The sequence below is a fragment of the Staurois parvus genome, unplaced genomic scaffold, assembly GCF_062004578.1.
Source record: "Staurois parvus isolate SC_StPar_1 unplaced genomic scaffold, SC_StPar_1.0 ptg000347l, whole genome shotgun sequence".
In the NCBI taxonomy this organism is placed as follows: domain Eukaryota; kingdom Metazoa; phylum Chordata; class Amphibia; order Anura; family Ranidae; genus Staurois; species Staurois parvus.
The window spans coordinates 6,452,169-6,475,097 of NW_028318143.1; the positions used below are offsets into that span (position 1 = coordinate 6,452,169).

General features: G+C 42.3%; 2 protein-coding genes across 2 annotated transcripts in view; one reads left to right on the top strand and one right to left on the bottom strand.

Moving 5' to 3' along the window:
• The window catches only part of DDAH1 (dimethylarginine dimethylaminohydrolase 1), a 219,135-nt gene extending 214,967 nt beyond the window's left edge, over window positions 1–4,168 (bottom strand). The window contains exons 1-2 of the mRNA XM_089684417.1: window positions 3,922–4,168; window positions 3,124–3,301 (exon numbers count right to left, since the gene is read on the bottom strand). The gene's annotated coding sequence lies outside the window, so the exon portion shown is untranslated. The remainder of the gene's footprint in view (window positions 1–3,123; window positions 3,302–3,921) is intronic.
• A 12,081-nt stretch (window positions 4,169–16,249) lies between these two features.
• Window positions 16,250–18,930, top strand: CCN1 (cellular communication network factor 1). The gene is made up of 5 exons (XM_089684419.1): window positions 16,250–16,435; window positions 16,548–16,761; window positions 17,065–17,412; window positions 17,581–17,783; window positions 17,983–18,930. Exons 1-5 carry the CDS (start codon window positions 16,373–16,375, stop codon window positions 18,280–18,282), a joined length of 1,128 nt encoding a protein of 375 aa, XP_089540545.1. The 5' UTR covers window positions 16,250–16,372; the 3' UTR covers window positions 18,283–18,930.
• The last annotated feature ends 3,999 nt before the right edge of the window (window positions 18,931–22,929 follow it).

Below are 22,929 nucleotides of genomic sequence, written 5' to 3' on the forward strand. Positions count from 1 at the left end.
AATTTAAAAAATATTCTTTTTTTCTCTAAATTTTCAGTCTTTGTTTATAGCGCAAAAAATAAAAAAAATGCACAGATGATCAAATACCACCAAAAGAAAGCTCTATTTGTGGGGAAAAAAGCACATAAATTTCATTTGGGTGCAGCGTTGCATGACCGCGCAATTGTCAGTTAAAGTAACGCAGCGCCGTATTGCAAAAAATGGCCTGGTCAGGAAGGGGGGTAAATCCTCTGGAGGACAATTGGGTAAGGAAGTAGGCCAGAAATACACCGTAGTGGAAACCTGTAATGACAGAGACTGTCACTGCTGTTCCTCCCTTGAAAATGCTCGTTTTCTAGCATTCTTTCTTTCTCTAGCTTCAATACGTTAATATCTGATATAATTATGTAAATAAAAAAAAATTTCAGAGTGAAGTCAGAACTTCTAAATTTCATCCAGCCAATAACACAAAAATACTGAATCTACAGGATCAGCATGATGGCCATGTGATTAGTATTTTAAGAAAGGTAAGTATTTTAAGAAAACTTTGATTTCTACCTGGAACAAGCTTGAGATAATAAAAACAAGTCTGGTGAAATATGGTTTCTGGGGGTTTTGTTGCTGCTGATAAGCAAATCCCATTTTCAATTTCCTTAATAAAACAGTAATCTTTGTGATGTAGGAGTGCTGAACCTTATACAGAAGCACTTTAAAGCAATGGGTGATTTGCAGTCCTAGAGGCTGCTCACCAGCAACTGTGGGGTCTTGCTGAACAACAGGTGTTTGTTGAAGTTTTGAAAGGATGGGTAAAACTGCAATCATGCAAATTATTGTTGACAATGTAAACAGTGCAGAAACATACTCACCAGCCACTTTATTAGGTACACCTTGCTTGTGCCAAGAAAATCTCCCCCACACCATTACACCACCACCACCAACCTGAACCATTGATACAAGGCAGGATGGATCCATGCTTTCATGTTGTTTACACCAAATTCTGACCCTACCATCTGAATGTCGCAGCAACCAGGCTGCCCATTCACCTCTGACCTCAACAAGGCATTTTCGTCCACACAACTGCCGCTCATTGGATATTTTCTCTTTTTTGGATCATTCTCTGTAAACCCTAGAGATAGTTGTGAATGAAAATCCTAGTAGATCAGCAGTTTTTGAAATACTCAGACTAGCACGTCTGGCATCAACAACCATGCCATGTTCAAAGTCACTTAAATGACCTTTCTTCCCCATTCTGATGCTCGGTTTGAACTTCAGCAAGTCATCTTCACCACGTCTAGATACCTAAATCAATTGAGTTGCTGCCATGTGATTGGCTGATTAGCAATTTGTGTTACTAAGCAATTAAACAGGTGTACCTAATAAAGTAGCCGGTGAGGGTAGTAACAACCATGTCACTTTTTCTTGGTTTATCACAGGAAAAATACAAAGAATTATTTCTGATTGGTTGTTATACTCTAGCACAAGATGACCATGCAAGTCAATGAAGTCATGAAGTTAGTTGAAAAAATGAAGACTGTCTAGAGCTAAGATAAACCTCCCAAACCATTCTGTTACAAATGGGGTGTCCATGAAGGTTCTCATTTATCCAGATCATGTTATATCTAGTAGGGGTTAGTGACCTTCAACTGGACTTGTCCTGTAATGTTGAAGATGTTTCATAGCTTGTCCAAACCAATTCTTCAAGAGGCATGAAAGAAGTAATCTATGTCAAACCGTAACAACCATCAATGAATAGAGGTGGGAGCCTTTGACACCATCTGTGTTGCACATATAATGCCATTTCTACACTGGCTTTTGACAACAATTCACACATTCAGCCATGTCAATTGAAGGATTAACACCTATGAAAACTTCTTGACACCAGGGATGGGAATTATGTAACTAGAACAGGATAGTTCCACAATTTTCACACATTCCATCCTGTCCTTAGAAAATAACATCTGTCTTTCAATGGTGATTGCACAAGGTGTTGCTGCTACCTGATTGAATATGATTGCTGTGGTATTTTCCCAACACTCATTAGAACTGAAGTGGCTTAGAGAAGCTAAGAAACAACTTCAACATTACAGAACAAGTCAAGTTGAATGTGACTAACTAAAGCAAGATATTCAACTGGGGTGTTTTATATATATATATATATATATATATATATATATATAAATTTTTATTAAGCAACATTTTTTATTAGACATTCTCAAAGCATACCATACTTTGTTTAACATTCTACATGAAAGAGAAGGAACGTGTAGGAGGATGATAAACGAAAAAAAACAATGACATTGGTAAATCCAGAAGCTGTTTTCCAAAGCCAACATGAAGAGTTGGGGTAAAAAATGTAAGCAGCTCAATCTGACTACACATGCCAGAAAGCTGTCAAACATCCAGGTGCCAACTGACCAACCTCCAGTATCCATGGCTTGGTCATTAGACATAAATGTTTGGCCTGGGTGTTAGGAGAACAGATGTTTAGATGAAGATGGTACTTCAGTTTTAGGCACATGTCTGTTTTACTGTCCAGTAATCCCCTAGAAGAAATATACGCTTGTAAAACTGGACTAAGTCCATTCTTCTAGTGCCTAACAGTTGCTATCCAAGGACAACAGTCTGCACAGTAAGGTATCCAAGATCTGATTTCTGTACTGGTACAGACTGTTACATACACAGTTGTGATTACTATTTTACAATTTTTTCATATATTGGATTATTATTAATTTTTATTGACCTATAATCTTGTTCTGGAGGAAAAGCAATTTAAAAAGTACTGTCTGTGACATTACCAATAAAATACGAGGTTAGATTTTAAAGGTTAGTGTTCAAATTAGCATACATGACTTAGCATACGTGATGGGAACACAAGGGGTTAAATATTTTTTGCCTCTGACATGGGAACTCCCCCCCCCCAATAAAATACCAGATAGGAAGGTGGGGGAGGAATCCCCTTTCAGCATCATTTCCCAGCTGGGGAATACAGTTCACAAGACCCCACAGTGTAATGTAATTGACATCCGCTATGCCCACGCTCCCAACATCCCTCGAGAATAGACACATAACAAAACTGGCGGTCACACATGAGCTAGAGAGTAGCTGCACCGTGACCCCCCCCCCACCTGGTACATGTTCACTTACCTGGAGCACCGTAGGTCACAGTGCAGCACCCAGGTGACTTTCACATTCTTTCACACCTAGGTGTCTGATATTAAGCTGAATTCCTCACTCTACAACAAAGGTCAAGTTCTCTCTCCATTCCACAAGCTACACATTGCCTGGAGCAGATTCTGCACAGAGATCCTCAGTGTAAGCTTACCTGTCAGGGAGAGCATTTCATTATAATAGATGGCTTTCATAGACAATGGGCGAAGATTGCATGGTTCATGTGCAGTTCAGCTGCCCTTACTGTTAACAGACTAGGGACAGGGGGGGCTCGAAAGAACAGTAGGGTGAAAAAAAGACTATATACTGGAGACTGCAGCATAAAGGAGCTATAGATCAGAGTAGGCAGGGCAGGGGAGAAAAAAGAAAAGCAGTGGGAGATGACTGCTGAAGGGTGGGCAAAGGTAACATATTGCAGTAAAGTGGGTAGGGATAGAAGGGAGATAGGTAGGAAGCAGTGGTAATGTGGGTAGGGGTAGGAGATTATTGGAAAGTGGGAAGAAGGTTGAAGAATTGTAGGTAGGAGCTGTATGTGCAAGGTAGGAGATTGTTGTAGAGTGGGCATATGGTGTGCAAGTGGGTAGGTGATAATATATTGAAGACTGTGGTAGGGTGAGCAAGGGCTACCTAAGATGGCAAGGGTATGAAACTGACAGCTTAGTATACAAGCTTTATACTAATGCATATGGAAAGAGGTTGGTTGTCAATATAGTGGGCAAGCAAGAGATAGCAGTGCGTAAGGCAAGGTGGCTTACATAAGGAAAGATGACTTACCCCTTGTCCAATAGTCAGGTTCCTGGAGGACAGCAGATGCTGATGTGTGTCACTAGACCCCTTCTTGACATGATGTGGGTAGTAAGCACTACACTGCTATTCTTCCCCTGCAACAGGTTAAAAAAAAGCACTGAGTTCTCTGGGTGGATTCTGGGTGGAGGTTTTGGTTAATATGTAGCTGGCCAGGCAAACAAATCTTGTCTACTATGCTGAAACGGTGATGAAACCCAAATTTGCAAGCAATCTGATGGGAGCAAGATATCTGTGGTATGTGACTTATTTCAGGCTAAGAAAGTTGGGGGGGGGGGGGGGAGGCAGTCTGGATCCTTATGCCTTTTTCAGATCTGAACAGCCCAGAAGGCCAATTGGATGGTTAAAAGTCTATTTTTGAGCCTATCATGATAGACACATTGCGTGAATAATGAGGCATTCCACTGAATTTCCTGCTCCTGGAACACAAGGCGAGTCTATATTTAACAGCAACTAAAACTGTCAAGAATGTTTTGTGGTTGGATAACAGAGGCAGAAAAATGTAAAAAACGCAAGACTCCAGCTCTTCCAAATATGGAAATTTCCTAACGTCTGGATGTGATTCCACATCTGGAAATATTCAGTACAGACTCTTTGCAGCCTGGCTCCCTAATACACCCACCCCCCTCCACCGTCACCCGTCACTGCAGACTGAAAAAGCCATTGTACCCCAAATGATGCTAACTGAGCAAGGAAACACTGACATATTCTGGGTCAATTTCACAGGCACAACAGCCTAATGAGACAAGACTGTCTGCATTATACTGGCTACATACACAGGGATTTAGCATTAATACCAAAGTCAACAGAGAGCTGAAAGTATAGACAAGTTCCACAAGCAAAAAATCACATTCTTTTACTGGCTGGTTATTTAATCTTGTGTTCTTCTACCATGGAGGATACACTGCCACTAGGAAGATAGATAATTTAAAGAGGACCTGTCACCAGAGTAAAGTGAAACTTTAGTCAGAAAATTAAGTCCTGCTAGATCACTTCAGGATGGCCCCTTTTGCAGGTATAGATATGTAAAACATTTAAAATAAGTGACTATACCATTTGAAATCTAGTAATACACTGTCTCCCCCTTCTCTGAACATGCTCAGTTGCTCTCCAATTTTAAGGCATTTTTAGGCACTGCTGCCGATCTGCTGACAGCCTCAAAGCAGAATTAAACCCTCCTATCCTTTACAGCCAAGGAAGCTGCTTCTGTTGATCTGCAACTGCCATGGTGCTACACATATGATCAGTTATAATAGCAGCCATTTGATGGTTTGACAGTTTGGTTGAGGACACAAGCAAATGTGACAGCAATCCCAGCATTCCAGGAATGTAACAGTTTTTTGGAAACCAGTAAATCTATGTGTTTGGAAGGGATGGAAGTAAGGGAGGGATGGCGGAAGGAAGGAAAAAAGGAAGGAAGCAAGGGATTAAAGGGAAGGGAGGAAGAAAGGAAAGAGGGAAGGGAACAGAGGGTGGAAGAAACAGGCAAAAAGGGAGTAAACAAAAGATTGGAAGATGGAAGGAAGGAAGACAAAAAGGAAGGAAGAAAGAGAAGAGGGAGGAGAAGGGAAGTAAGGAAGTAAAGGGGTAAGAGAAGGAAGAAAGAAAAGAATGGAGGAAGGAAGGAAGCAAAGAATGGAGGGAGGGAATATGGAAGGAAAAAAAGAAGGAAGGGAATGAAGGGAGAAAAGAAGGAAGGAGAGAGGAGATGAGAGGAGAAAAAAACAAGGGACTTGGGAGAAAAGAAGGAAGGAAGGAAGGAAGGAAGAAATGGAAAGAAGAGAGGGAGGGTTGGAGGAAGAAGGAAGAAAGCAAAGAATGGAGGGAGGGAATTTGGAAAGAAAAAAATAAAGCAGGGAAAGAAGGGAGAAAAGAAGGAAGGGAAGGGCAGAGGAGAGGAGAGGAGAGGAAAAAGAGAAGAAAAAAGACATGGGACTGGGGAGGAAAGAATGAAGGAAGGAAGGAAATATAGAAGGAAAATAAGGAACTATGAAAAGGTAAGAAGGAAGGGGTAGACAAATAGGATGCAATGTGGAAGGTGTTAAAAATAGTCAAATTAGTTACAGTTGTTTCTCCTAGCAACCAACCAGGTGACAGATCTGGCAGGGAATCTGAAGTTAGAAGATGACCACACATGTCCCATCCCATTTAAAATGAACTTACCACCTTTAGGTATTTTTACTACAACCTCTTTGTTTTACATGCATTCTAATTCATTCTGTGTCACTTTCCACAGTTTTGCTTTTCTCCAGCTCCTGCCCCAGGTTCATTAAACCACAGTCTGTGTTGTCCAATCATGGCTGATAGGTCATATCAGTTCTACATATACAATTTACACCCCATGTATCCCAATTATATGTAATCCTGAGTTCCAGCCTCCTGTGACTATCATAGTTTTCTACTACAGAGAAAAGAAAATAAGATATCAAACCTTCAGAAGGTCCATATGCTTCCACTGTAAACCATCGTAGGTATTAAGCAGTTCCAGGCAACAAGTAAATTCAGTTAGCTAGCAAATACTGCAACGGTGCTAAAACCAGCATGTTCTCTCACTTTTTCTTGACCTGAGATCTCCTGAATCTGCTGCATCTGGAATCCAGAGAGCACCCCAAAGGGTCACTGGGCATGTTCTCCAGGAAACATGAACTGAGTAACTCTCTCCGTTCCTTGTATTACCAATCATATTCAATGTTCCAAGGCAGGTTTGACTCTGAATGGTAGCTGTGAGAACATCTTGGAACTGTTTTGTTTTTTTTAAATCAGGCTTTCTGTGTGTGAGCCTACAGTGAATGTGTTTCTGTGTTCTGAATCCTGTCCTGCATCACAGTGGGACGAGTTGAGGTTTAAGCAATACTGAAATATAAAATGTCTATTTGTAGCTCAAGGTTTTGTTTTCTGTTTTGACTGGAATGCACCTTAAAGTGACATTAAAATCTGTTTTTTTTTTTAACTCTATTCCAGTATGTGTTCTCAACTCTTCTATTGCTCTTAGTCTCCTCCAAATTACTTTTTTTTTTTGCTGCTGCAATCTGACTTCCTGTTAGACGGCGGCTACTTACGTTCTCCATGGTCCCATTATATTTAGGAACATAGTCACCCTCTCTTGCTCACCCCTTAGATGGACTATGGGATGTGTAGTGTGCATAGGGCAGTGTACAAGACTGTAAGTAATGAAAAGAAACAGTGAGGGGGAAAAGAAGAGGTTCAGGAGCACAGGGAGAATATTAAAAGGAGGGAAAAAAACAAGACACAATTTCATAAAATATAGATTTACAGGGCCATTAAAGTGTTTTTTTGTTGAACGGGTACCTGTTTTTGACAAGTACCCACTCTTACATCTGCCTGGGTTGCCTAGGCAATCTGAGTGGAGGTTCAAACCCCCCCCCCCACCTTTGCCCGCAGCCTCTTTGGACATGCCACAGGTCCCAGACGGATGCAGGACCATTCACAAGGTGCAGCGCATGTGCACTGGGGAGCCAGCTGCGAAGCCGCAAGGAGTGCATGTGCAGGGGCTCGGGCACTGCCCAAGGGCCCGGGGTCAGTAGGGGGCCCCATGAGATGCCCCTGGTACCTTTTTCATAGGCTTTTTTGAGTTTGGGCAAGGACACAGGGGCCCCATGATCCCCTATTGCCCGGGAGCCCCATGAGTTGTCAGTCGGCCCCTGTGCACGTGGTATCACTCTGCCTTGGACAGGAGCCGGCACTACAGACAAAGCATCGGCTTATGCAGCTCCTGCTTCCTCCCCTGCCAGCACCAGCTCGATGCACTCCAAAGCTCTGGGATGGCGGGTTGGCAAGCTGAGATCACGATGAAAGGGTAGACATACCCCAGGGTATGTAGAGAAGAGAGACAGCGGTTCCACTCTGAGTGTAGATGGTTTTAAAAACAGGAAAATTTAAAAATAAAATGCACAAGAGTAGATAATAATAGGCATGTCATGAGGAGTGATGGAGCAGGTCGTCCTTTGCGGCACTCTGGCTGTGTCCCTGCCGGTCTGGTGGTGTCCAGGGCTCAGGGGGTAGCTGAAAAGCACAGGGAGGTGTTCGGAACATGAGTGCTCCTTCGCATGCTTCGAACGCGTGCCGTCTTGGAAACCTGGTCCATCCGAGTGAGCCTCCCTGTGCCTCTCTGCTACCCCCGGAGCCCTGAACACCACCGGATACACCCAGAGTACCACAAAGAACAATTTGCTCCACCGGACCACCATTCCTCATGACATGCCTATTATTATCTACTCTTGTGAGTGCATTTTATTATTAAATTTGCCTGTTTTTAAAACCATCTACATTCTCTTCTCTACCTGCATTTAGGAGTATCTACAAGCTCTTACAGCCAGCTGCCTTCTCCTACAAGCCCACATACCCACAAGCCTCCCACCAAAGAAAGACTTGGAGGATATTTCCACATGGACCTTCTATTAATATTTCCACTTATAGTCCACCCCCTATCCCCTACAGGGTAGATGATCCAGCGCTTCCTATCAATATCTATCTATGCACTTCCCCGGGCATCATCTGAGTGAGGGCTCCGAGGGCCACATGTGGCTTGCAGGCCACAGGTTGAGCACTCCTGCTCTACAGCTTTAGTAACATTATTTACCTGTAATGAAGTATATTCCACAATGTGCAGACTGTTGGATTCTGTAGAAATCTTCACTGCAGGGCTGTCCTGTCCTCTTCTTGCATCTTAACTTCCAGACCTGTGAGAGTTAACAGCTTAAATCAGTATAAAACCCAAAATCAAACATTTATTATATTGGAGCTTACCAATTGTTAGATGTGATGGCTGCATTAGTTTTCTCTTTCAGCTTACTTTCTTCTATTTTCATAAGGTGATTCAGCCAGCAACTTTGCTGTTTTTTAGTTCAAGCTTTCCAGCAGAATGTATCAGCTTACATGGATGAGACCAATTATTTACCACTGACAGGGGTGATTAAAATAATCAGCTTTTATTTATTTATTTATTTATTTATGTAAAACCTTTCTCCCAAAAGGAAAAGAAAGTTTGCTGTAAATGAATATAAAATGCTAGCTGGAGTTTGGCTTCAATTTGTTATTTGTATGTAAATATATTTATACATTTAACTCTTCCATCCCCCCAGGCAGACAATGTTGCTGTCTGCTGTGTCCTGTGCTCATTCCTCCATAGTGGTGTCTCACTAAACAGGAGGTGTGTTACTGGCCAGGTCACCAGGGGAAAACAAAGGAAAAAAAGCCAAAGAAAAGAAGACTGATGCAGCCACTACATTTAAAGTGTTACTAAACGCACAACAGTAAAATCAGTCTGTATATGCAATAAAACATGCTTGCTATACCCACTGTGGAACCTAAAGGGTTAATCCTCTGTATTGTGTAAAAAGGCTGTTTAATACTTTCTTTTTTGCCTCTCCTCTTGTTGAAATGACCACCTGATACAGACTGAATCCGTAGCCACATGCACTTGCTCAGTTTGGTGTGTATTGCTAGAGCGTTTTTTTTTTCTTTCGTGGGAGAGTGCAAGTGATCAGCACAGGGCCAATCAGCACTGTCCAGACAGCGGTCAGGGGTTCTACATCCTCCTAGAGCAGAAAGAAAACTTCTCCTACAAGCTTTAACCAGTGCTCTGCTAGACACTGATAGAAGTCACGAGATCTAACTGCTGATGAGAAAAGGTATTTATCAGTTTATATTTACTAAAATAATTGCATATCCATGTTCTGTGTGCTGTGGGAGACCAGATATAGTGAATGCAGGGTCCAGGGTTTAGTATCGCTTTAAGGATTGGTAAGCTTCAATATAATACATTTTTGGTTTTCGGTTTAATACCGGGCTCCGGGCTCAGCTGCACTAAAGATGATCTGATGTGGACACCACCTCCTGTCCTCCTATCCTGTGACAGATCACTCTCCCCCCCATTCATAGATTGTGTTACAGGCAGTGTAGTCAGTGAAATAACTTTTCTCAATGGAAGAGAGGGCAGGGGGAGGTGTGTCTTCAGTGCATCACAGTGTCAGAAGTTCAGCAGCAGGAAGAGGACAGGGCAGCCCTGCAGTGAAGATTTCTACAGCACCCGGCAGCCTGCACATTGTGGGACATACTTCATTTCAGTTAAGTACTGTAACTAAAGCTGTAGATGATTAAGACCCCTTTGTAGGTTGAAACCTTTTAGCAAAATAGAATGAAATTTGTACACATTTATGCCCTTAAAGTTTACTTTTGAAGACTCATTGATATGCGTTGGCTCTTCTAGGACTACACTGGGCTTCTCTGCTCATTCCCCATGGACTCACCTACTCGGATTATCGAAGGTTTACTCAGATTCTGGGTTTGGGCTTGTCATAGATGACTCGACTTTCTCTTGTTCAGCCCCCAAAAGATAAAGGAATCTATACTGCCGGCTATTGTATACAGGCAGTCGCAGTACCCTGGCTGCTTGAATACAATGGCGTTGTGGAATAGGGACTGCATCTGATAGCATGAACTATTTGAATTAGACCAATAATCCTCCACTCAAAATTTATATGGACTTGTGTCATACTGGGTGATGCTTACTGGGCCTCCCACAGCTCACATTTTGGCTGCTTCAGCTGAAATTCAAACTGTTTATGGCCATCTCTACACTTTAGACAAACCTATACTCCTACCATTCTTTGTACTGGCTGTATATGGGGCTATTGACATTAGACACGTGCGACTCGTTCTGTTCCAAATCAAAATTCAGACAAATTTTTTGCTATTCGGAAATTTGGATGTATTCGAATTCCGAATCACAATAGTAATGAATGTAAACGAATCCTCCGAAATAAAACAAAACTCGATTTGAATTTGGAAACAAATATGAAATGTAAACATATTGCAATTCTTAGATGCAAAAAATTTGTCAATTCAGATTCGAAATGCCAATTTGAATTTTTCAAATTGAATTCAGAAATTTCAAATCGAAATTCGAAAACGAATAAACAAAACAAAACTAAACAAATGTAACTACACTAAATTTGTTATTTAATGAAACAAAACAAATGTTTCCTTCTGCACATGTCTAATTGACATATGAGAACACACTATTGCAGGTAATGTGCTACCTGCTGTAGGACTCATTCACATTGCAGTTTTTATTGGTGTTTTGAATGCACTTGACAGGTGCTTCTAACCTCTGCCAAGTGCCCTGCAAACACCGGGTCTAAAAGTGTGTCCTGAAGTTAATTGCTCAGTTCTCATTTTGTTCTTGGAGGGGGGCAGGGTGCTACTGTGTGTCAACAGTGGTTGTCAACTTATGAGCTAAATGGTACATCATATGTGGCCCCTGAGATCACCAAAAGGTCCGCACATAATGTTCAATATATGTAATGCTTGGGAGAACTGTCAGAGACTGCAGACCCAATAGAGAAAATGGTCAGAGAGTGTGGATATGCTACATATTTGGGCGGGGATATGCTGCAGCGAACATTACTGAGAACATCGTACATGAGGATAGTAGAGATCAATGCTGTTACCCCAATCAATGTTCCCACTACATACTGCTGAGGTCTGAGGGATGCACATCATATACCATGGGCCACAGATTGGGCACCAGGGGTCTAACTGCTATCTGCAATGTTTAACCACTTGCCCTCCAGAGGATTTACCCCCCTTCCTGACCAGGCCATTTTTTTTTTGCGATACGTCGCTGCGTTACTTTAACTGACAATTTCGTGGCCATGCAACGTTGTACATAAATGAAATTTCTATCATTTTCATCCTCAAATAGAGCTTTCTTTCAGTGGTGTTTGATCACCTCTGCATTTTTTAATTTTTGTGCTATAAACAAAAAAAGACCAAAAATTTTGAAAAAAACAAAAACAGTATTTTTGACTTTTTGCTATAAAACATTTCCAGTAAAAAATTTTTAAAAATCTAAGTTCTTCATATATTTAGGCCAAAATGTATTCTGCTACATGTCTTTGCTAAAACAAAATCCCAATACACGTAAATTAATTGGTTACGTGAAAGTTATAGCGTCTACAAATGACAGTATATACTTGACATGTGCGACTTTCTGCAGCGCAATTTCTAAAGTAGTTCTTGCATTACTTTTTCTGCAGTTTTGTTGCAATTTCATATACATAGAATATAATGGAAATCACACTGCAAATTGCAAGAAATTGTTGAAAATTTTCACAAGTAGGAATAAAGTCTTGAGAAATCGCACCAGAAATCACGCTGAAATTGCATACAAATCGCACGATTTTAAATCGCAGCAGTGTGACTGGTGACTTATGGACCTAGGAGCTGGAAGACACAACTTGTGAGCAAGAATTAAAGCTGGGTATAGATGAATTGAAATTTGTCTGGTTCAGTAGGAACCAGCTGAATTTTGATCCATCTCTGGGCAGGCTGGTTGTACTGAAATCGATCTATCAATCAGCTTCAGAACAACCAGCCTGCTATAGCAGCTGGCAGTGATCATTGTATTCTGATGGTGGGGAAACCTCCTGCAGCGGGAGGGATTCCCCCATCAACACTGACTGTGTTTATAGAAAAATTTAGTGATTTTCTTGAAAGAAAATTGCATAGCCTATTGCCAGCCTAAGGCAGTTGACGGGGTAGTAATGATCAAACCTCCAAAAGACTCTCAGCTCTGACTCTCAAATCCAAGAGTCATCCTCTTAGGCTCCATGCACACTAGCGTTTTTTAAGCTCCTAGTAGCTGTTATTAGCATTTTTTTCTGCTTCTAGAAGCTAAATAGTGTCGTCCTTTGTTTAGGCTATTGGCATTTTTAAGCTTCAGCGTCCAGGAGTAAAAAAAAATGTTTTTGTAGAGTTTTTTGGAGCGTTTTTCCAGCAGAAAAAAAACGCTAATAAAACACTGCTAACAGATTTTTCTACCTTTTATTTTTTTTTCCTTTACATGTACAGTAAAAATGCTAAAGCTCCTAAATGCTTCTGAACGCCTCTATAACACTACTAAAACACTACTAAAAAAACGCTATTACCGGCGTTTTTTTCCAGCAATTTTTCAGCTTAACTCCTTGACGCCGGCGCCTCCCGGCCCTTTAAGGGTTTCAGATGCCGGGAGGTGGGGCAGAGTTTAGGGTCATGTGACTGCCGTGACACGCTGTCACGGTGGTCACATGATCGGGAAAGGTCCCGATCGAAAGAGGAGATCGGGACCTTTCCGTGAGTACCGGACATGTGTGCTGGGAGTGCACAGGGCGCGCGCTCTCAGAACATATGTTTTTTTTTAAATAGAAGGCAAATGTGCAGCCGCTCGGTGTCTAGGCCCAGACGCCAGGAGACCACACATTTGCGCCAAGAGGTTAAAAGAACGCTAGTGTGTATGGAGCCTTAAAGTGTATGTAAATGCCACAAATAAACATCTTGGCTCATTTTTGGCCTGTTAACAAAAGAATAAAACTAAACTTACCTCCTTCCAATGGTTTTCTCCCTGGGTGCTGGTTTTCAGGCATCTCTATAGGCTGGCGCAGGATGACATAACTCCTGTGCATGCATCTGCAGTCAGTCATCCACAGCTCAGCTTACATTCCACAGAAGACTGTGAGCAGGCAGGTAGGTGTATTTTATCATAAAAGACATTGCATAATAGCCTGCCTGCCCGCAGTCTGCTCAAAAGAGCCTTAGTTTTTGCTTTAATCACTTCCATACTGGGCACTTTTACCCCCTTCCCGCCCAGGCCAATTTTCAGCTTTCAGCGCTGTCGCACTTTGAATGACAATTGCGCAGTCATGCAACACTTTACCCATGTGAAATTTTTATCATTTTTTTCACACATATAGAACTTTCTTTTGGTGGTATTTATTCACAACTGGGTGTTTAATTTTTTTCATTATAAACAAAAAAAGAGCAAACATTTTGGAAAAAAAAGGTTTTCTTTGTTTCTATTACAAAATTTTGCAAAAAGGTAATTTTTCTCCTTCACTGATGTGCATTGATGAGGCTACACTGATAGGCAGCACTGATAGGCACTGATAGGCAGTACTGACGAGGTGGCACTTGATGAGGAGGCACTGATGCTACTGCACTGATATGCACTGATGGGCACTGATAGGTGGCACTGATAGGCACTAATAAGTAGCACTGAAGGGCACTGACTGGCAGCACTGACTGATGGCACTGGCTGGCAGCACTGCCGGGCACAGATTGGCAACACTGCTGGACAGCACTGTTGGGCACTGATTGTCACTTTTGGGGCTGGACTGATAATCAGTGCCCTGATTATCAGTGCAGATGTCACATTTTACAGTTGCCGGTTATCTGCAGTACTTTCCTCACGCTGTGACAGCGTGAGGAAAGTACTGCCGATAACCAGCATGTGTATTTACATGGTGGTCAGCTGTGATTAGACACAGCTGATCACATGGTAAAAGGCCGCTGTAATTGCCTTTTTACCATGTCATGTGATCAGCTGTGTCCAAAGGACACAGTGATTACAGACAGTGCCGGGTGCGCGCCGCTGGGGGCGTGCTCTGGGAGGACATCATATGACGCCCTCTGAGAACTGGACGACCACGCTGTACCATTTAAAACATACCTGCTGATCCTGCTAAAAATCAATCTTGTCAGCTGATAACATTGTGTGCTCTCTGCCTGTGCTGACTGTTATCAATTACATTGTTCCCCAAGACCTCAAAAATATTTCAAGGTTGGGAAAGGCTGGTCCAACTCTTTTCCACTTTACTCAAAACTAAAAAAAAGCCTAGAGATCCTAAGCCTTTCTCAACCTTTTTACCATTGAGGAACCCTTGAAATAATTTTCACACCTTAAGCCGGCCATAGACTGTTTGGATCTTGGCCGGTCCCTGCTGAACTGACCAAGGTTCGAACCATGTACTAGCAGGCTGAATGTACCCAAGTTGATCGATCAGCTTGGGTACAACCAGCCTGTCAGGTTTTACATGCGATTTTGCTAGCAGCTATAATAGCCACTAGCTGTAATCACTATGTTCTCCTGGTAGGGACGGCTTTTGTGCGTGATGGGAAACTTGCAATTTTGCATGCGTTCCTGACATGCATAGCTATGAACCAAACCCAAGGGTTTATATACACTTTAAGGGTCGGTTCACACCATAGAAATGCAGTCTAGATGCGTTTCTGCAAACACGCTTTTGATGTGTTCCGGTGCATTTTTTTCCCCTATTCTTTTTTCTTTACCTTAACCTGTTGACACTGAGTGGCCGCATATTTTTAGCCCTGTTAAAACTACTTACCACGCTAAGAGCGTGATCCCTGCACACTCCCAGCACAGTAACCAGCAGTGATCAGTAAGCTCCCGATGCATACTTGCGATCGGGAGCTCTCCAATCATGTGACTGCTGTGACTTCCAATCACAGTGCTCACAAGACCCTTAGAACCCTTAAAGAGCTCGGAGGCGGCTGACACCAAATGGTTAATGAGGACATGTGCCTTCTGGTGCTTTTTTGGTGAGTTTTGATATGTTCCGGTATGTTTTTTTTAATGTGTTTTGCCGTGTTCCAGTACAGTTCAGTGCAGAAAAAAATGCAGCAAAAAAAAAAAACAAATCGCACTGGACTACATGAGGTGTGAACTGGCATTTAGGCTAGGTTCACACTAGCCTGCATGGTAAAACACAGCAGCTGTGCCTGTGAACCCCAGCAGGGAGCGCTACAATTCACGCTTCAGTGCATCGCACTGTTTACTTTTTTTTTTCATTTTTTAAAAACTTTATTTGAAGGGTAACATAGTGACACTTCATTTATGTGTGTGCAGTGCAGCAACATGGAAAAATGCACCTGCGTTATGGTGTGAACGCGGTACATAGAAAACAATTGTTTTCCATGTGTAATGTACAGCGCTGAGCGAACTATTGGCGCTTTATAAATACTGTATAATAATAATAATAATAATGTGCTGTAATGGTGACTGTCATTTATCGAGTGCAGAAAAGTGCAATTGGTGTGAATGAGTTTTTGGGTTTAGATACATTTTAAACTTTTGCAAAGCATATCATAGGGTGGGGGTTGGGTGAGTTAATTCACACCATTGCTGCCAGTGTTAATACAGGCAATTTTCTCCACTGTGCTGCCTGCATGGAGCTCCCTGTAAATAAGTGATGCTGGTCTGGGTGCCTTTCCCTCCTCCTAATGGCAGACTAGGAGCCTTTTCCTGTCTGCTGGTGAGGCTGCACTCCCCCTCTCTGTCTCTTCTCCCTCCTTGGGAGACACAGTCAGGCTCCCATTAGACGGGGAGGGTCTTGGCCACGGTTCGAGCCCAGCCGCATTCCTGGGATGTTTTGTGAATGTGGAACTTAGGCAGCGGTGACGTCACGTTCGGCCGTCTCCTATATAAGAAGGAGGGAGCCTGGAGCAGCTCAGAGAGCAGAGGCACCAACTCCAGACTGGGACCAGTACAAGCACTGCCACCAGTCATAAGCACAGCACAAGAAAGCTGCACCGGACTTCCCAGCACTTTTATTTTAGAGGAACTATGGCTTTCCTAGGAATGAGCCCTCTTCTGATCGTGGCCATCCTCACCGGACTCGTAGACTTGGTGAGTAGACGTATATAGAGCTGCAGAATGTTTCAATAATCTTGCCTTTCTGTGCACATGCTGTAATGTCTTCTGCTCATGGCTTAACATTCCTTTTGTTTTTCACCCGCAGGCGTTCTCATCCTGCCCGGCCGTGTGCCAGTGTCCCCTGGAGGTACCCCGATGCGCCCCAGGAGTTGGATTGGTCCTTGACAGCTGCGGATGCTGCAAGGTGTGTGCGAAACAGCTGAACGAAGACTGCAGCAAGAGCCAGCCATGCGACCACACTAAGGGGCTGGAGTGCAACTTCGGGGCAAATTCCAGAGCCACCAAGGGCATCTGCAGAGGTGAGTTGATTTCTGGGTTCACCCCAATTTCTATCAACCCCCCCCCAATCCTCCCTTGCAGAACTGCAGTCTTTTTGCTCTATCTAGTCAAGGAGTTTAGGGAATCTCAGTCCATGTATGGTTATGCTTTGTTGATGCTAGCTTGGCAGAAAGACACATGATTTCAGCAGTCTGGAATGCAATTCAGTGTCTGGGTCTAGCAAAATGAGCAAATCATTATTCCATGATTAACATTAAGGATTGTGATCTTGTTTACGTGTCTCCAAGGAATCTCAAAATTTTTTTTGTTTGCTTCCTTTACAGCAAAGTCTGAAGGAAGACCTTGTGAATACAACTCAAGGATCTACCAGAACGGAGAAAGCTTTCAGCCTAACTGCAAACACCAGTGCACATGCATAGACGGGGCTGTTGGCTGCCTTCCTTTGTGCCCTCAAGAACTCTCTCTGCCCAACTTGGGATGTCCAAATCCAAGGTTGGTGAAGGTGCCCGGGCAGTGTTGCGAGGAGTGGGTTTGTGATGAAGCCAGGGACACAGCCGATGACATGGAAGACTTCTTCAGCAAAGAATTTGGTCTGGATGCTAATGAAGGAGAGCTTACCAGCAAGAACGAGTTCGTCCCTATTGTGAAAGGAGGGCTCAAAATGCTACCTGGTGAGTTTTGTTTTTTGGTTTAACTGCTTTCATATCCAACTGTCATTCCTAGCAGTAGATTTAGACAGACGGCACTTTGATTGATTGACAGCTGTCAGTATTGTAGACAGGGAGCCCATGCAGCATGCTATTCTGCATCCACTAAGCATTGTGTTGTCTTCTTCACAGCATTTGGCTCCAATCCACAAGCCCATGTTGTCGAGACCCAGAAGTGTATTGTCCAAACCACATCTTGGTCCCAGTGCTCCAAGACATGCGGAACTGGCATCTCAACAAGAGTTACCAATGACAACAAAGATTGCAGACTCGTTCGAGAGACCAGGATCTGCGAGGTCCGGCCGTGTGGAGAGACAAACTACTCACAATTAAAGGTAAGATCCTTAGCATACTAGTAACTTTGTGCACTTTTCCTTTTTTCCCTTTTCTACTTTTCCTTTCTTTTCCTTTTCTTTTTCTTTCTTTGCAACTGATATGTAACTTTCTGCACTTTTATCTTTTTTTTATTTGTACTTTTTCGTTTCTTTAATCAATATCTTGCTGATGAATTTTCTTTTTCCCTTAACTCTACAGAAGGGAAAAAAATGCACAAAAACCAAAAAAGCTAAGGCTCCAGTGCGATACAGCTATGCCGGCTGCACAAGCGTGAAGAAATACCGACCCAAATATTGTGGATCTTGCGTGGACAGCAGATGCTGCACCCCACAGCAGACACGGACTGTCAAAATTAGATTCAGGTGTGAAGATGGAGAAACTTTCACCAAGAATGTTATGATGATCCAATCCTGCCGGTGCAACTACAACTGCCCACACGCCAACGAAGCTTACCCTTACTACAGATTATTCAACGACATCCACAAATTCAGAGATTAAACCTGAAAGGCAAAGCAACACATGGACACACTTGAGGAAATTTTTTATTTTTAAAAATGGGAATATACTGTTGTGAAGACGTTGCAATGCCTTCTTTGGACACTGTGTGGCACTAGAGACTTAGAATGCATTACCACCTGGACTTCATTACAACAGGCTGAAAATATTTACAGCTTCATAATACTGGAGCAAACAAGTTGCTTCTTTTTTTGGAGCAGTTTATATTAATATTATATTATTATTTTTTTGCTGTTAGTAAATTATCTTCTTAAGTATTCTGGTCCCTTTAAAAAAACAAAACAAAACAGAGTTGTTTCTGCATAATTCTATTGAATGACCAAACTGGTAAACTTGGGAAAAAAGAGAAAAGGTTAAGTTACATTCCTTCCTAATGGATCGCGCTTACTGAAGCGTTAATCTGTGGCAGCTATCACAATCCAACAGTTCTCCAGCAAACAGAAGTTTAGATGAAATGTTTTTTTTTTTTTACTTTTTTTTTTTTTTTTTTTATTTATCAAAATGTAGCTTTTTTTTGTGACAAATGTAATACTGGAATAAATTGTAAATGATTTTAATTTTTATATTCAATGAATTAAAGAATTTATTTATGGAATTAATCAGTTAATAAAAATATTTACCTATTTTTTAGATCGCTTTCCCTGTTTGCCTTTTCTTTTTTCTTTTTTTTCTTCTATAGAGTATGTGTGCTTTGAAAAGAATGCTAATTGCATTAACCCTGTGTGTTCCAACATAGTTTGGTAACTCGAGCTTCCATGGCTTTTACATCAAACTACAATGGTGTGCTTATTTGAATAGGAAGTACAGAGATGTAAAATGTACCATAGCAGCCAATGGGATTTTAGCTTTTGTCCAGATAATTAAAAGACATATGCTGATTTGCTACTGCACGTCAGATATGGAGGATGCTAATGCTGATCTCCGGTTTGAAAATCCTAGTTTCCTATTATAAGGATGAGCCTCTTTCAATACTTTCTGAGTCTCTGACCTGGAGTAAATATGCAGATCAGGAGTTTTGACTTCCCTGGCTGCATACTTGTTGCTGGCCAGTAAGTCAAATTGTATTGAAGCTAGAAATCGCAAATCAGCACTGCATCTTTCTCAGTATCCCTTTAAGAAGCTCAATATTGCCATGTTATTTGATATTGAATTAATGGAGCAATACTATATAACATTTTACTCCACCTTAAGAAAGTATTAAAAACAGATATTCTCAAAATGTAAACTTGGACCCCCTTACAGATTTGACCTATTTCCAAATCTAGTTTATATTTTGATTTTTTTTTGATACTATACTTTTGTGGTTGCTCTATGTAGGAGATGTGCACACTAAAGCTGGTCAAAGAGGGAGCGACTTTCTTTCCTGCAACATGAGTTGCAGGAAAGAAAATCTCTAGATTTCCCCATCAACACAGTGTTAATGGGCAATCCTTCCCGCGAAGCCATTGTGTTCCTCCAGCAGGGGAAGCCATACCCGCTGGGAGAACACAGTGATTACTGCTAGTGGATATAATTGCATGTAAAATCCGACAGGCTGGTTGTACCCAAGTTGATCGATCGATAAACTTGGGTACGTTCAGTCTGCCCATACATGGTTCGAATCTCAGCAGCTTCAGATTTGCCCCATCTATGTCCGGCTTTATGCAGTAACTGGCAGTTAATGAGAATTTAGCTGCTATTTTTTTCTAGTTCTTGACATTTTTTTGACTGTATTCCCACATGCACCAAAAGTCACACCTGCAACCTTTTTTTTTTTTTTGGACTGTCTGTTTTTGGGAAACTTAAAGTTGTCACCAGAATAAGAGGTGAGGTTAAATCTTCCAATAACGACACTTGTCCATTGACAGTTGTCCAAACCTGGCCGTACACTGAGCGAATTTCAGCTGCTTCTTGATGAACCAGATGAAATTTAGTCAGTGGGTGGCACTGTCAGCACCACTCCGCGCCACATCCTTTCACTTGAAAAATTGAAGGAGCCGGATGGAAAATGGTTGGCCTAACAATGCCAGCATCCAATCAGATACATTCAGTGTTCTGGGATTCTGACAGATGGTAGCACCAGCTGTCAGAATATTTTAGCCCCAGAGGGAGATTTGTCTATCCATGCTATATAGCATGTATGGAGGAATCCATTAAACTTCATTGTGTGGCCAAGCTAAGAGCGGAATTCCCCTGAATTTGCAGATATATCTTCTCACCTCCTGATGTGTCTCCAGAACCAGAAGTGAAAGAAAATTTCTAGGACACAGGCAGCAAAAAAAAAAAGGGGGGGTTAAACCCCTTCTTTACTGTATCTAAAACTGAAAATAAACATTTTAGCTTTACATACACTTTAACCAGCTTTTTTTTATTTAATTGCAGTAATTAAAAAAGTAATGGGTCTTGCTGTTCATCCAGCAAGTCAAGTTACTTTTTCAATAAATGCTACTAAATCCCATGAGCTGGATGGACAAAAATCTCTATAGACAACCGTTATGTCATAAATCCATGGGTTTCCTACTGTGGGATATCTCCATCGAAGATCCTGGCAGCAGCCCACCACTGCGCCCATTAGAATGCGTGATTCATTTTCTTTAAAGATCCCACCAGCACAGTTGCCAGCATTGCCGTAAACAGTGGGAGGAACCTTTTCTGTAATAGTAAAAAATAGCAGCACACATGTCAGGTTCCATTGCATCATAGTTGCTACTTTCTGCCTTGCTGGACCTTCCATAGGACACTGGGCTTTAAAGGGCAGAATGGACAGCAGGGGGGGGGGCAGAGCTTTACCGGAGGAAAAGGGGATACTAGGATTTTAAAACAGCCACGTTGTGGATGTAGGTGCAGAATCTCTAAGGTCCCAGTTGCATTTGTGAATTGTAGCAACACTCCTGCTCTATATGTGGTACAATGTGGTGCCATTTATTATCAATGGTACCCCAACACCTAGTACATAGTGCAGTAGAGCCCAAAACAACGCAGCGCACCACAACACATATACTATGCACTGTGGTGCGCTGTGTTTTTTAAAAAAAAAAGGCCTGGAGTGTTTTTTCATCTTTTGCACTGTGTTGGCAGCCCTTTCATAATGAATGGTTTGTCTTAACGCAGCGCATGTTAACCTGTGCTTTAATGCTGTGCATAAACACACAGAAAGTGAATGCTAGGAGGCTCATACACATATTGGGCCATCTAACATAAAATATGGCTGTATTTCAGCAAACGAGCCACAAGCAGGGGCGGATTGACAACTCATGGGGCCCCCGGGCAATAGGGGATCATGGGGCCCTTGTGTCCTTGCCCAAACTCAAAAAAGCCTATGAAAAAGGTACCAGGGGCATCTCATGGGACCCCCTACTGACCCCGGTCTGAGGGGGGGGGGGGGATACGTCCGTATTTCCGCTCAAAACTGCGTATACCTGTATACAGCTATATCTTGTAATTTAGTTTGTACAGGTGCCTGTATGCAACACCTGTGGATCCCAGGTGACAAAATACGACCATAATGTAGTCCAATGTGTACATCAGCCCTAAGTGCAAATAGGCCCTGAGGGTTTTAAAAAATGATATAACTCACCAGGGCCTGTTGAATACTGACTTATCATGTATATTTATTACAGCACCATCAATTTACACAGAACTTTAGATATATATATTGTACATTCACATCAGTCCCAAGGAGCTTACAATCTAAGGTCCCTCTCTCACATACACATACTAGGGCCAATTTAGAAAGGATACAATTAATCTACCAGCATGTCTTTGAAGTGTGGGAGGAAATCAGAGTACCTGGAGGAAACCCATGCAGGCACAGGGGGAACATGAAAACTCCAGGCAGGTGGTGCCATGGTTGGAATTTGAACTAACGACCCTAGTACTGCCAGGTGGAAGTGCTTACCATTTAGCCACTGTGCTGCCAGCTGTTTGTACAGACTTGACATTTAGCCTAGATTCACACTGTGAACCACATGGGAATCGCACAAGAATTGCACCACATTCCTGTGGAAATCACATTCAATTCTGTGTGGTGTGATTTGAGCCCATTCATTTTGGATGGCTTAAATCGCATCACATCTGCATAAAAAAAGTGCAGGCAGCTTCTTTTTTTTTTTGCACTGGAACCGGTTTATAACCATGCGATCCGATTCATGCAAACGCACTGCGTTTGTAACCTTATTTTGGGGTGTTGCTAACTTTCCGTTGACACTGGTAGCAAATTTCAGAACACAGTGCAATTGCTATATGGTGTGGGAAATGCACAGGACGTGCTCAGTGTGAACCAGGGTGTAAAGAGAACCAGTAGCCAACATCTTTTTAGCCAAATACTAAAGGACAGGACTTTTTTTCAGCGGGAACGCGGAGTAACGCATTTCCAGCACCTCCAGCACTGAATATATGTAAGGGGTGCTAGAGGGTCTATTGATGCTGGTTGCTAGGGCATTTATTGTTCCTGGTGGGGATCTATTTTTGCGTGGTTGTGATCTATTATTGCTGGTGGGGGATCTATTGTTGCTAGGGCGTCTTATGTTTCTAGGGAGTCATCTGTTACTGGGAGAGATCTACTGTTGAGGGAGGAGTCTATTATTGCTGGCTGCTGGAGGGTCTATTGATGCTAATAGCAGGGAGATCTGTTGTTGCTGCAAGGGGTCT

What these genes read in the sequence shown, in the direction of transcription:
- CCN1 (XM_089684419.1), top strand. Translation starts at nt 16,373, where the DNA reads ATGGCTTTCCTAGGAATGAGCCCTCTTCTGATCGTGGCCATCCTCACC. An exon ending in CACCAAGGGCATCTGCAGAG is followed by an intron (nt 16,762 to 17,064) that starts GTGAGTTGATTT and finishes CTTCCTTTACAG; the next exon opens with CAAAGTCTGAAGGAAGACCT. An exon ending in AGGGCTCAAAATGCTACCTG is followed by an intron (nt 17,413 to 17,580) that starts GTGAGTTTTGTT and finishes TCTTCTTCACAG; the next exon opens with CATTTGGCTCCAATCCACAA.